General features: G+C 42.3%; 1 protein-coding gene across 3 annotated transcripts in view; it reads right to left on the bottom strand.

Moving 5' to 3' along the window:
* Positions 1 to 12,628: 12,628 nt before the first annotated feature.
* Positions 12,629 to 15,520, bottom strand: part of LOC141101800 (myosin-11) — a 208,667-nt gene continuing 205,775 nt past the window's right edge. For 2 of the 3 annotated variants that reach the window (XM_073591142.1, XM_073591143.1), the window contains one exon: positions 12,629 to 13,656. In XM_073591142.1, the coding sequence (XP_073447243.1) occupies positions 13,515 to 13,656 (142 nt within the window). In that variant the 3' untranslated portion in view covers positions 12,629 to 13,514. The remainder of the gene's footprint in view (positions 13,657 to 15,520) is intronic. The other variant, XM_073591145.1, reaches the window with a different exon arrangement.

Below are 15,520 nucleotides of genomic sequence, written 5' to 3'. Positions count from 1 at the left end.
TACATGCTTTATATGCCTGACATATATCAGCTTCTGCTTATAAGCCTTAAAACATATTCAGCAGATATCTGCACAGCTCACCCCTTTCCTCCATCATACTTACCTAGGTGGATGCAGCATCGGTCAGATACTGCATCTGTCCCCCGGCGCCTCTACACTGAGAACCGAGTAATCGCTCTGCTCTGCTCTCTAGAGCGCTGAGCTGTGGAGGGGTGTGGAGCGGCCTTCTCAGGTTCTTAACGGCTCGTTGAGAGCCTGAAATGGGTGTTAGTCCAGGCACCTGGCGGATCCAGACTCTCATTGTCATGGGCGGATGAGGCGGTGTCTGGACTGATTTCTCTGACGTCAGCAGAGAGTGGACTTCAGTCCGCTCTCTGCTGAAAACGAGTCACAGGATTCCAAACGAATTGCACTCTTGTGACCCATAGGAGAAGCCCAGCCAAATGAGTATAGGCTGGACTTCTCCTTTAATCCTCAGTGGTGTAATCTTAACCCCTGAGGAAGTTTCACAGAAGCAAAAAACAAACAAATTGCAATGATATAAAACAGTGACACAGAAGCAATATAAGGTACAGTATATATAATCAATAAGTGTGAAAAAACCTATTGATTCTGCAAGAAATCTTGTCACCTGATTGCTTCTTGTGCCTGATACCTGTGCTCTGTTATCAGTTACATTGTTATCAGCTTTCTTTGTGTACTATAAAACATCTAGTCGATGATATGAAGAAGCAGAAAGGCGAGTTGTTCTGTTTCTGTTGTACTGTTCTAAGAGAACAATGCTTCTCTTCCATAGGTACAGTATGTGGGGGGAGGGGTGGGGGCAGTGTTGTTAAGCCTGGTACACACTATACATTTTTTTTTTGTTCAACCCAGTGGGCTGAATGAAAAAAAACGAGGCGCTCGCTGTACTAACTATGTAATGTTAGTACAGCAATCTCCCTGCTGAGCTATTGTGTTCTCAGAGGGGGACTGCCCCTGCCCCATTGCCAGAACACACCAGTCAGCACTTGCAGCCGTTGGCTGCAAGTGCTGATTGGATGCCAGTCGGCTGCTGGTTTTCCAGCTTGCCCGTTAGACAGAAGCCGGACAGGCTGCTGTACACACTGGCCGAATGTCAACTGGTTTCTGTTATAGTTCCGATATGCGGCCCATGTATATCAGCCTTTACCGTGGGATAGTTAGTTTTGCTACTGTTAGGATCACCAGGTGAAAATTAATTTAAAAAAAGAAAACTAATTTTAGCTACCACATCTAAGAAATAGAAAGCTGCAATGTATAATATTTTTGTTCTTGGGTTTACATATGGATTAAGTCCTGTCCCTACCTGGCAACATCTTGCATAGGTATTTATTGAAATTGCCTAGATGATACTTCAGCACCCAAAAGTAGAACTGGGAGCTTCGTCATTTTGGGGATGTAAACCGTTTCATCCCTTAAATGCGCCAGTACATACCTCACAACTTTTTGAGATGGGAACGAGGGACATCTATTAGCAAAAGTATGTAGGCATAGGACACACCCCCTGTCACGCCCCCTTAAAAGTGAATTATACAAAAAACATTAGTTAAACCCACAAATGTTTTTTTTTTTTACCATTGCTATTCCTTTATACCGGCTTTTGAAATTTACATATGTACCAATTTAGAATTTGATGAAGGTTTTAGCACTGGGAAACACTTTTTGAAAGCTAGAAATGTGCACTTTATATATAACTATATAGAGCAGATCAAAATGAGGGACAAATGAGGAGGAAAGAGGGACAGAGGGACTTTGTTCCAAATCAGGGACAGTCCCTTTGAAATCAGGGACAGTTGGGAGCTATGCACTAGTATGCACAAAAGTAAAAAAAAATGTATGCAATAATAATACACTGCCAACAAACATGTCTCATATTTACTTATTTTAAGTGTATGTAAAGCCAATGTTTTTTTTTTTTTTAGCTTTGGATAGGTGATGAGGAGTTAACACGTCTGTCATGTAATTATAGCTGTCTCTGTCCCTGCAAGAGAGATTTGCTGTCTCTATTTTCCTGGTGAGTGCAGTCATTGAGACCTAAAGGTGTCTGTTTATGAAACAGTGCAAAAATTTTGCTGCTTCATTCTCCGGCATTCTCAGAGGAGATCATTCTCCTCTGTGTGCTAGTTTATGAAGCTTTGTAGATCGCTTCTCCTTTTGTGAAGTGCAGAGATCTACAAACGCTTCAAACAGTGGAGAACAGCCCCTGATACTGCAATCTCGTGAGACTTTATAATAAATTATCACTACTCAATACACAGACAGACGGCGTGGTTAATGCTAATAAAATAAAGAGTCCCCCTACATAATATACAGTGGGGACGGAAAGTATTCAGGCCCCCCCAAATTTTTCACTCTTTGTTATATTGCAGCAATTTGCTAAAATCATTTCAGTTCATTTGTTTTCCTCATTAATGTACACAGAGCACCCCATATTGACAGAAAAACACAGAATTGTTGACATTTTTGCAGATATATTAAAAAAGAAAAACTGAAATACCACATGGTCCTAAGTATTCAGACCCTTTACTCAGTATTTAGTAGAAGCACCCTTTTGATCTAATACAGCCATGAGTCTTTTTGGGAAAGATGCAACAAGTTTTTGCACACCTGGATTTGGGGATCCTCTGCCATTCCTCCTTGCAGATCCTCTCCAGTTCTGTCAGGTTGGATGGTAAACGTTGGTGGACAGCCATTTTTAGGTCTCTCCAGAGATGCTCAATTGGGTTTAAGTCAGGGCTCTGGCTGGGCCATTCAAGAACAGTCACGGAGTTGTTGTGAAGCCACGCCTTCGTTATTTTAGCTGCATGCTTAGGGTCATTGTCTTGTTGAAAGGTAAACCTTCGGCCCAGTCTGAGGTCCTGAGCACTCTGGAGAAGGTTTTCGTTAGGATATCCCTGTACTTGGCCGCATTCATCTTTCCCTCAATTACAACCAGTCATCCTGTCCCTGCAGCTGAAAAACACCCCCACAGCATGATGCTGCCACCACCATGCTTCACTGTTGGGACTGTATTGAACAGGTGATGAGCAGTGCCTGGGTTTTCTCCACACATACCACTTAGAATTAAGGCCAAAAAGTTCTATCTTGGTCTCATCAGAACAGAGAATGTTATTTCTCACCATCTTGGAGTCCTTTAGATGTTTTTTAGCAAACTCCATGCGGGCTTTCATGTGTCTTGCACTGAGGAGAGGCTTCCGTTGGGCCACTCTGCCATAAAACCCAGACTGGTGGAGGGCTGCAGTAATGGTTGACTTTCTACAACTTTCTCCCATCTCCCAACTGCATCTCTGGAGCTCAGCCACAGTGATCTTTGGGTTCTTCTTTACCTCTCTCACCAAGGCTCTTCTCCCCTGATAGCTCAGTTTGGCCGGACGGCCAGCTCTAGGAAGGGTTCTGGTCATCCCAAACGTCTTCCATTTAAGGATTTTGGAGGCCACTGTGCTCTTAGGAACCTTAAGTGCAGCAGATATTTTTTGTAACCTTGGCCAGATCTGTGCCTTGCCACAATTCTGTCTCTGAGCTCTTCAGGCAGTTCCTTTGACCTCATGATTCTCATTTGCTCTGACATGCACTGTGAGCTGTAAGGTCTTATATAGACAGGTGTGTGGCTTTCCTAATCAAGTCCAATCAGTATAATCAAACACAGATGGACTCAAATGAAGGTGTAGAACCATCTCAAGGAGGATCAGAAGAAATAGACAGCACCTGAGCTAAATATATGTGTCACAGCAAAGGGTCTGAATACTTAGGACCAAGTGATATTTCAGTTTTTCTTTTTTAATAAATCTGCAAAAATGTCAACAATTCAGTGTTTTTCTCTCAATATGGGGTGCTGTGTGTACATTAATGAGGGAAAAAATGAACTTAAATGATTTTAGCAAATGGCTGCAATATAACAAAGAGTGAAAAATTTAAGGGGGTCTGAATACTTTCCATCCCCACTGTATGTATATATATATATATATATATATATATATATATATATGTATACATATATACTCACACATGTTATATATACATATACCGTATTTATCGGCATATAACACGCACTTTTTTCCCCTGAAAATCAGGGGAAAATCGTGGGTGCGTGTTATAGGCCGATCCCCCCCCAATTGTGTGTGATCGGAGCGATCGCGGCGCTGACATACACAGCCGTGTGGAAATTCAAATACGGCGCCGAGACTGCAGGGACTCGGCGGAGCGGAGTTACACATAGCCGAGAGTCCTCGGGTTTTCTCGGCGCCGCTTACAGTCCCGCCCATAGGGCGGAACTGGGCGGGACTGTAAGCGGCGCCGAGAAAACCTGAGGACTCTCGGCTATGTGTATCAGCGCTCCGCCGAGTCCCTGCAGTCTCGGCGCCATATTTAAATTTACACAGGGCTGTGTATGACGGCAGGGATCGCGGCGATCCCACAAAGCTGCACGGGGGCAAGGCTGCACGGGGGGGCAAGGCTGCACGGGGGGGCAAGGCTGCACTGGGGCAAGGCTGCACTGGAGAAAAGCTGCACTGACAAGGCTGCACTGACATGGCTGCACTGACATATCTGCACTGACAAGGCTGCACTGACATATCTGCACTGACAAGGCTGCACTGGGGCAAAGCTGCACTGACAAGGCTGCAATGGACACGGGGGCAAGGCTGCACTGACAATTCTGCACTGGGGCAAAGCTGCACTGACAAGGCTGCACTGACAAGGCTGCAATGGACACTGGGGCAAGGCTGCACTGACACTGACAAGGCTGCAGATGGACACCGATAACGCTGCATTGATGGGCATTTTAATGTAAGTTTTTCTTCCTTAAACTTTACTCCTAAAAGTTTTTTTCCTTAAAATTCCCTCCTTAACTTGGGTGCGTGTTATACGCCGGCGCGTGTTATACGCCGATAAATACGGTATATATATATATATATACACACACATTATATATATATATATATATATATATATATATATATATATATATATATATACATACACACATTTTATATATGTAGCGGGCACCTACTTTTAAGTAGGTGACCTTTTTTGTTAGCTTCTGTTACAGGTAAATTTAGACAGGCTGATGCTATTGCAGCAGGCCTGTTTTGTTTGATTTCCATGTTTAAGTGACAGGTGGTTTATGTGTTGGTCTCAGCCAATCATTAATTTGCTTGGTAATCCCGGGACTCTCATATAAAAAGGGGGTCACATGGTGCCCGGGAGAGTTCGAGTCCAGTCCTGCTCTGAGGAGTGAGAGAGCCAGCCTGGTTCCCGGAGGGGGAAGTTGGAGGTTTTCCCCTCAGGGGAGCCAACAGAGCTTCACCTTAGTGAGAAGGGTGGAGGTCCGGTCCTCATGGAGGAACAGACGACATCTTGCCGCATGTAGTCGTGGATGTCGTAGGCCGCCCCTGCGGGGAGGGGAACGGGCCACAAAGAGATAGAGAGAACTGAGGATCATTGCGGATGAAGTGGCAACAAAGCGGAAGGAAACTGGGCGATCGATTGTTTATGAGTGGCACATGGACTATTGATCACGTGAGTGAAAGCCCAAGGGAAAGGTACTGCCAGAGACTGAGGGTTGTTGGTGAACAAGTCAGTGAGATGGGCAGTAATGGCCTATGACTTTGAGTTCAGCATTGCCCTGGGATTCCAATTAGTCAAGTGGGAGGAGTTATTCAGGTTGGCTCTCCTCTAGCCTAATTTGGAAGTACCATGTCGGTGGGAAGTAGTGGTAAAGAGGTAGCGGTGAAGCTGCAAGCACACATGTAGAGATATGGATCGTTCGTTCTTTTGAGGTTATCCAGATGAAGAAGTTATTCAGAATGACTCTTTATCAAATCATTCTCTATCAAATCTACTTCCATTGTCCCTGATTGAAGAGAGCAACTGTACTCAGATTCTCCTGTATGATTCATTGAAAGATGACAATGTAACAAAATAGCATCTCAAAGGAAGTCCTTCTCCCATCCCAGTTTATGTTGATGAATAAAGCATTTAGAAAAAGCATTAAGGACTGTGACTTTTAAATCTATGGGCTGCGAGGGTTGAGTAGTAAACGTGAATCACAGATATAGCAAATATTCAGCCGCTCCTTCGGGGGTAAGCGCTACATGTGGGGGCATCGTCCGGGATATCTGTTTCACGTTTGCTGCTAACCATCTCCCATAGCAACAAAAACCTACATTCAGTGATTGTTGTCAAGATAGCCTGCAGTATAACAGTATCTGCCACCAGGGGTTGCTGGGGAGGACTTTGAAAATGTACAGCTACAGTTCCTTGCGCACTGAACCAACAAGTGTGGGGTAAAACCACGCCCCAGAGGAAAAAGTTTCAGTGTTCAGCATGATAGTGGAAGGTGTTGAGGACACGTTTGCTATGCAGCTGTTATCTGATGTGCAGGACCGGGTTCTGGTTGACACTGGTGTTCGGTTGGAGCTAACCGGAGGACTGGCATTGGGAGTAATTAACGGAGTAGAGAAACTCTGTATACTATGTCCTGGATGTCGGAGGCCTACAGTTGGAGTCATCGCCTGGGCTCAGTGTGGACATTGCGGTATCCAGTTAACAAGATTGGTACCCATCCAACAGGAGGTCAAGTATTATTTTGTTAAAGAAAAAATGGGACTGCCGCGGGAATTGGTGATTCGGAAGGCCGGAGAGGGTCGTGTGTCACCTGCAGCAGCAGTAGAGGAGCTCCCGTCTGATTCGGCTGAATCAGAGCTATCAGGAGATCAGGTAGGATCTACTGAGAAAACCTGTGACTTGACTGGGGTTCCGGGGACTGTTGAAGTTGTTGCCCAGTCTTCGGAGGGAACCCCTGAGAAACCAGTTAGCAGTGAACCCTTTCATTTGCCCGTCCGGAAGGAGCCTAAACCACAGGAGCGGGATCCCTCGGGTGAGCCGGACAGGGTCAGCGAAGATCTGGTTATAGATTGGGGATCACCACAGATCTTGCAGAAATACGGATCAATGAGCTATCTATTTGAATGGTCATTTCCTGAAGAGTTTGATTCAAGTGAGGAGGAATGTTTTATTGAGAGTTCAACTTCAGTGGAGGCTTCCACAGGAGTGTCCGGTTCAGTTAAAGTTTCAGCACCTCCATTTAATGTGACGAATACCATTGTTCCTAGCAGGCCAGCTACATTTCTGAAATGGGTCAGTAGAACTACTGACGCATGTGTCTTGCCTGTCCGAGGAAAGGCTAAAGACTTACCTAGACTCTCTAGATTTCAGAGAGAGGTCCAGCGAAAGGTGGTTCAAGAATCGTGTTTTGATTATCCATATGTCCCGGAACAAGTTATGGACATTGTGGAAAGTTCCTGGGAGTCATGGGAGGATGAACTTGTGTGGGACTACCTTCATGTTCCCAAGCCAAAAAGGACACCTGACAGTGAGCTTTGGGTTCGGTTCAAAGACATTCTTTGAGAGTGGAAGCTTGGAAGAGCGATCCACAAGGACAGAGTATTGGTGGTAAAAGCTGGACAAAATACCCGCAGTTACTCTATCTCGGTGAGAGGACCGGGTGATAGTCGAAAGAGGTTGCCTGACCCGAGATATTATTTGTGAGAAGGATTGTATTCACAAGTGTATGTCTTTTACCCAGATTGACTGCAGGATGGCAGATGGGTTAGGGTGGGTTTTCCCCAATTAAACTGTTAAGCAGGAGACTCACATTCATGGTGCCTAACAAGGACAAAGTTATAAGGACACTAAGGTGTGCTATCTCTGCTTGAATCCCTTTGTAGCACAAGTACTTCTTCAAGGACTTTTATTTAAGAGCCATACAGAAAGTTTATTATGCCAACGGACAAACGGATCTATTTGCCGAGCATGTCTATTGGGATGCGCTTTGCAGGAGTACTGCTGCACTCCTTTTGAGGGAGCGATTATCTCAATGGGGATATACATGCCATAAAGAAATGTATATTTGTTCAAATTACATGGTAGAGGATTATAACACCCTCTGCGTGGTAATGTTTGTGTAAGTAGTTAGAAATTATTGTGTGTTTTCCTTTAGGTATATTGGAGATGTGACGGCTATCCATTCCACAGAAGAAGGCCTGTGGTAATCAGAGTATTCCTCCCACGGGAGCAGTGCTTTGGTTCCACTTGTATTGAGTGTTAAATGTAGGGATCTACAGTCAGGCCATCTAAATATTTTCTTTTGAATGTTAATATTGTATACTGTGACAGGTGATATTAACCCTGTTTAATGTTTTTTCCCTTTTTCCCCGTTCCCATTGATGTAATGAGATGCTCTTTCCTTTTGAAATTCTAAGGAGTCAATTTGAAATTTATTCCCCACAACTGGGAACAGTTGTGATTCAAGTGGGGGGTGTATGTAGTGGGCACCTACTTTTAAGTAGGTGACCTTTTTTGTTAGCTTCTGTTACAGGTAAATTTAGACAGGCTGATGCTATTGCAGCAGGCCTGTTTTATTTGATTTCCATGTTTGAGTGACAGGTGGTTTATGTGTTGGTCTCAGCCAATCATTAATTTGCTTGGTAATCCCGGGACTCTCATATAAAAAGGGGGTCACATGGTGCCCGGGAGAGTTCGAGTCCAGTCCTGCTCTGAGGAGCGAGAGAGCCAGCCTGGTTCCCGGAGGGGGAAGTTGGAGGTTTTCCCCTCAGGGGAGCCAACTGAGCTTCACCTTAGTGAGAAGGGTGGAGGTCCGGTCCTCTTTTTTGTTAGCTTCTGTTACAGGTAAATTTAGACAGGCTGATGCTATTGCAGCAGGCCTGTTTTGTTTGATTTCCATGTTTGAGTGACAGGTGGTTTATGTGTTGGTCTCAGCCAATCATTAATTTGCTTGGTAATCCCAGGACTCTCATATGTAGTCGTGGATGTCGTAGGCCGCCCCTGCTGGGAGGGGAACGGGCCACAAAGAGATAGAGAGAACTGAGGATCATTGCGGATGAAGTAGCAACAAAGCGGAAGGAAACTGGGCGATCGATCGTTTATGAGTGGCACATGGACTATTGATCACGTGAGTGAAAGCCCAAGGGAAAGGTACTGCCAGAGACTGAGGGTTGTTGGTGCACAAGTCAGTGAGATGGGCAGTAATGGCCTATGACTTTGAGTTCAGCGTTGCCCCGGGATTCCGATCAGTCAAGCGGGAGGAGTTATTCAGATTGGCTCTCCTCTAGCTTAATTTGGAAGTACCATGTCGGTGGGAAGTAGTGGTAAAGAGGTAGCGGTGAAGCTGCAAGCACACGTGTAGAGATATGGATCATTCTTTTAAAGTTATCCAGATGAAGAAGTTATTCAGAGTGATTCTTTATCAAATCATTCTCTAATAAATCTACTTCCATAGTCCCTGATTGACGAGAGCATTGAAAAATGATCTCTAACTGTCCGCAACTGTACCCAGATTCTCCTGTATGATTCATTGAAAGATGACAATGTAACAAAAGAGCATCTCAAAGGAAGTATTTCTCCCATCCCAGTTTATGTTGATGAATAAAGCATTTAGAAAAAGCATTAAGGACTGTGACTTTTAAATCTATGGGCTGCAAGGGTTGAGTAGTAAACGTGAATCACAGATATAGCAAATATTCAGACGCTCCTTCAGGGGTAAGCGCTACATATATATATATGTATACATATGTATACACATAAATATGACAGGGGGGCATGGTTATTGTCTTGGGGGGTCTGAACAAGGTAGAAGGAAGTTAATAATCTTCCTCTTTGATCCTCAGATCCCCTGAGATTCCCTCTTCACTCCCCGATTCTCCACCTCTGAGCTGGTGAATCGGGGAGGGTGAATTCTGACTCCGATCGCTAGTGGAGAGCTGAGATCAGAGCCTCATAAACTGTCCGTTTCTGTGTCAGTCAATGAGGATTCTCAGTGTGTGGAGATCATCGGCGGGAGAACATGTTCAAACACGTTCTCCCCCGATTATCTCTGTTTCAAAAGTGTTTATGGAGTGTGATCAGTGGCGATCCTCGGGATCACCACTGTTCACTGCTTCATAAATGGACACCAAAGTGAGGGAAAGATTCCAAAATTATAAGTTGCCATCAAAACCAGTAAAGAGAAGAAACTTTCCAGTGAAATACAAATGGCAAAAAAGACAGGCCTTAACCATTAAAAAACAATTTTGCGCAGTGCTCTAACTAAAATATTTCCATTTCAAATTTATATAAATAATGTGATAAAAAAAAATTCAAGAACATAACACCAAAAGTGTATACAATGAAAAAAATGAAATAGGATGGTGATATAAAGTCCCAATAACTCTAGTGAGTTGCGACAATAAAAAACAAAACAAAAAAAAAAACACTATTAATGGTGTTTATAAGCTCAGAGATCTCCATTTCCTCTGCATGATGCAGGAGGTGAAGAGAAAGAGACTTTATTTGTCTAAAGTAGGGAAACATCTGGTGACCTTCTGGAGGTGTGGAGTCCCTAGAGGTGATGGAAAGTGTCTGTACAACTGGTGCACTTAGACCTCTTGTAGTGTGGAGGTCTGTGGAAGGTGAGCACGTACACTTGTCTGTGTCAAGGCACGTGGTGTGTGAAAGAAGGATTTTTGGAGCTTATAAACACCATTTGGTATAAATTTGTACTGGGAATTTTATGGTTAGGTAGTCTCACTCAGAGCGCTGCACAAAATAGTTGTTACATTTTCTGCACTAGATTTGTGTGAATTAATCTGTATGTGTTCAGCTGCCTAATTTAAGAAGGGTTAAAGGTGTTTTCACTGTGCAGTGACTTTTTTTATTCATTTTCTTCAGATCTTAACAATTCCTTACTCTATCCAAATGAAAAAAAGTCTTTAAAGTTTTTTAAAGAAATCCTGGAACACCCCAAATTCTTATTCAAATGGCTCTTTAATTTGCTGGTGGACCTCTGCAGAAGGGGATTTACAGTTTTCTCTTGAAATTGTACAGCAGAAAGTCTCTCTTAACCATTGAATATTTTATTTTAGCTCAACACAGCATATCACTTCTTTCTCTCTTGCGTAAAAGGAATGTGTCGGAAAAGATATATCACAGCTGCTAATGCTGCCTTAGTTTTGAATGTACAAGCTCAATGGTTATTAGCGTTGTTCCTTCATTATTTTGTCACTGATAAACCAGATTAAGCATGTGCATATTAGGTGTTCTAATATCTAATATACAACATGCTTGTTCCACATCAATGACCAAATACTGAAGAAATAATACGTATGACAACCTAGGAGCAAATGTTAGCACATGCATCACCCATATTTTTATGCTGAAATGTTCCTTATATTGCCTTTAAAGCGGAGTTCCACCCAACTTTACAAGGTGGTCTTAAACTAAAGACCACCCCTCCACCCCTCATTTTTGGCTATAGGTATATTTTTTTCTTCTTTCCTACCTTTTATGAAGTACTAAATGTACTTCCGTCCTAGCCCAGCCGCGGTGAAATACGTAATTTCCTCCTTCTCCCCCAATGCCTTCTGGGGCCTGTGTGTGTCCCAGAAGACGAGGTGGCCATTCACAAAGCGCCGCACGACTTGCGCAATGCACAGTAGGAAACCAGCTGTGAAGCCTGAAGGCTCCACTGCTGGTTTTCTTTAGTGGTAATGGTGGCACCTGCACCCGAGCCGGTGGACGAATCGGCCTCGGGGGGCCAACATCACGGGCTCCCTGGACAGGTAAGTGTTCTTATTAAAAGTTAGCAGCTACAGTGTTTGTAGCTGCTGACTTTAAAAAAAAAAGAAAAAATTTTGAGGCTGAAACTCCGCTTTAAAGTGGTTATAAAGCCTAAACATTGTTTACCTTAATGCATTCCTTGCATTAAGGTAAAAAAAAGTTTGGACATTAGTATCCCCCCTTACCCATCTTTTACTTACTTGAGCCCTCACTCAATCCATCATTGTGCATGTCTGTAGCTCTTCTGTCCCCTCACTTTCTGGTCTCACTGTCTTTGCTGAGGCAGTGGGAGCCGATGCTGTTAATGAAATCCAGTGACCAGGGGGTGGGTCGAGTCCTGCTGTCTGTGGCTATAGACAGAAGACTCTGGAGCAAGATTGCATGAGTGCCCCCATAGAAAGCAGCATTCAGCGGAAGGGAGGAGCCAGAAGCACAGGCGGAGACCCAAGAAGGGGAGGATTGGGGCTGATAAGTATAAACCTGTTTTTCTTTTTACATTTACATTAATTAACTACTTTAAAGTTCTTATCTTTCGAAAGACTTAATTTTTGATCTGGGTACTGTGGCTTGATTATTATTATTATAATTCACAGGATGAATGAATCCAAACAATCAGTTTCATTTTGGCAGCCAGCAAAATGTCAAAATTTATACTTTCCCTATTGCCATCTGCCTATTTTAGACTTTTCAGTCTGTGTTGTGCAGTAAACACTAAAGCGAAAATAAACCAATAGCATTAATTGTAATAACATGCAATGAGAGAAACCTTTCCACCTCCATGTTTTAATATATCTTCATGCTGATAAAGCCCCCAACGTCTGTCATAATTATATTACAGTCTATATCCTCCCTAATGCTTTATTGAATATATGTTTAAATTGTGCATGACAACGTACCTAATTACAACACACATGGGATCCTGTAACATTTTTCTGATAATTTTGAGATCTTGGCTTTCAAAAGGTACCACTGTCATTGAACATCTCACACAAGATGCAATAAAACTGATTTTTTTTATTAGAGAAGCGAAATTCAGAAATCTTGCATTTAAATATCAATTAGTAATACAATGGACTGGTTTAAGAATCTGTCATTCCTAAAGTCAAGGAATCTCTCAAACATTGTCTTTAGTCATACCCCTATAAATATGTGCAGCTAATACATAGGGCCTCTACAATTTATTCTCTTGTGCTTTATATTTTTTTCAGTGGTTGTGACTTCAGCACAATTAGGGTGCAGTAGCAAACTGTGGTATACATTTGGATTTAGTTTTAAACACAAATCTTTAATACTGGTGATCAGAAAGGCACTTAGTGTATGAAAGTTTTAAAAATGAAAATAAAAATCTTGAGCAAGTAAACATCAATATAATAATTGGCCCATTTGATCATAAAATTATGTAGAATACAACAATCTACGTTATTCTTTGTGTCAGCCAGTGAAAAGTGCGGGATACTCTTTTATTAAAATTGTCCCACATGCTTTGCATATTGCCACCAGCCTGTTTTAAATGGTTTAGTCTATGTTATGATTTGAACACCGCAGAGAGAGAAACCAATAGCATCAAGAGGTGCTATAAAGTTCAGCACTCTATTGCTTTTACTGGAAAATGGAGGACCAAACTTTTATCCTCTTTAATGTGACATGTGTACTTGTGGCTGCTTCTCACAAAGCACTGAGATAGCTGATGTGAAGAAGGCAGATGATCATCCACATGGGTACTGTGCTGCAGTAATTGGGCGCCATCTTGGTGCAAGTGCGCTAAACAGAATTCCTTTCACTGCCAGAGAGGCCTGAAACACTGTTACAGGCGACTCTGGGACTGAAGGGGATAGAGTTGTGACACAGTTCAGAGGCACATGAGGTGACAAAAAGTAACACTATTCGCTTCCTTTGGTTCCATTGTAATCTGCGTCTCGAATTTCTGCATCTTCTTCAGCTCCATCAGCTACGCTCTCTATCGCTCTTCTGTTCCCTGCGGATCTTCGAGGAGGGACAAATGATGCTGGCTCATTACCCCGTCTGCCAGGAAAAGGAAAGACGGTCAAGCATTTACAATGGTATTTTCCCAGTCTCTGGTAATGATGAAATATTTAAAGGATTGTCATTAGTTTAATTTTTAAAAATTTTTTACATCAGAATTTCACTGACCAGCTGAAAGGTAAGTATCGGTATTCATTTCAGGTTGTCTACATACTATTTTATGGTGCTGTGCTTTCTATGAAATCTTCAATAAAAAAAATTTGCCTCAAAGGGCATTTCTAACTCCAACAGTGCAATTAATATTTTAAATTACTGCTTTAAGAGGGTGCAGGTCACATCACCAAAAGGGCACTATATTTTGACTATACGTAACCTTAGTTGGATAGGCTTGCCTAATGACACTTACATTTCTTTCAATTATTATCTACTGTAAATAGTAAAGGACAGGTTAATGAGACATTATAGCCTTTGTGCAGTGTCACTGTTTAGCAAACACAGTTTTTATGTTCAGCATTGTTCATACTTCCAAGAATCTCATGTCTCCTATAAAGTATCTTTTATTAGCAGTGTGATGTTCTTGTATGGCTGCTATTGTAAATTCATGGGGTTTAATATAATAAACATTATTAGTAGAGTGGTATAATTGTTAATTAATGATCTGAATGTACATCAATATTTTCAGTGATCAGTAAAATCTCCTTTAAGATGACATCTCCTTTAAGTATTTTGATCCACAAATGAGAATGAAAACAAATACCCCTCCTACGCATTACATATTTTCCTGTAAAAAGACAGATGTGGATTAGTAAATGAACATAGGCTTTGACCGTGATATTTATGCTATAATGATTTAGTTCTGTATGTTAAGTTCCAAGGATAATTTTCTGCATGCAGTTTGTATTTAATTACAGCCATGTTACTAGGTTGAACATGCAGGGGTGTCTCCAATGCAGTTAAATAGTATACAGTAAGTTGGATATACTATTATAAATCAAGCATTTCATACTTTTTATTAATATTAATTTTAAAGTCAGCATCTTATGTGTCTAGGGATCTTTCAGCAGTGTTTGCATTTTTTTTTTTTAGAGTACATATATTATTTTTGGCCTTGTACTTTACTGAATATTTGGCTTTAGTTAAAGCCATCCATGTAGAACCCTGGAGAAATCTACATGAAGCAAGATCACAGTGTTTTAGAGCAGTTTGTGTGGAAACAACATTATTACATCTAATGCCGCGTACACATGAGCGGACTTTGCGACCGGACTGGTCCGACGTTCTATCCGACGGACTTTCGGCGGACTTCCGACGGACTTTCTGAACAAACAGACTTGCCTACACATGATCACACCAAAGTCCGATGGATTCGTACGTGATGACGTACGACCGGACTAAAATAAGGAAGTTGATAGCCAGTAGCCAATAGCTGCCCTAGCGTCAGTTTTCGTTCGTCTGACTAGCATACAGACGAGCGGACTTTTCGTTAGGAACTGGGTCCGAAGGAGTTCCGACGTAAAGATTTGAAACATGTTCCAAATCTAAAGTCCATCAGATTTTCGACCGAAAAAGTCCGCTGCAGGTCCGATGAAGCCCACACATGGTCGAATTGTCCACCGGACTCGGTCCGTCGGACCAGTCCGGTCGAAAAGTCTGCTCGTGTGTACGTGGCATTAGGCGCATGCCACCATTTCCCAGCAGTAGAAATATTTGATAGATTTGATGCCTTCTGTTTATAGCTGAACTCCAGGTAAATATATATTAAAAAAAAGCATTTATTCCAGTTATGCATGAATAAGAAAGATATTTAAATGTTTTTTTCACAGAGAACATGGATTTTTTTTTCATATTTCCTAAATCTGTCTTGTTATCAAAGCAATTTTCATACTGCAAGAGGGAGGATCAG

The sequence above is a fragment of the Aquarana catesbeiana genome, linkage group LG06 (genome assembly GCF_042186555.1).
Source record: "Aquarana catesbeiana isolate 2022-GZ linkage group LG06, ASM4218655v1, whole genome shotgun sequence".
Lineage (NCBI taxonomy): Eukaryota > Metazoa > Chordata > Amphibia > Anura > Ranidae > Aquarana > Aquarana catesbeiana.
The sequence above is the reverse complement of the archived record's forward strand: the minus strand, read 5'-3'. Positions and strand labels throughout refer to the sequence as shown.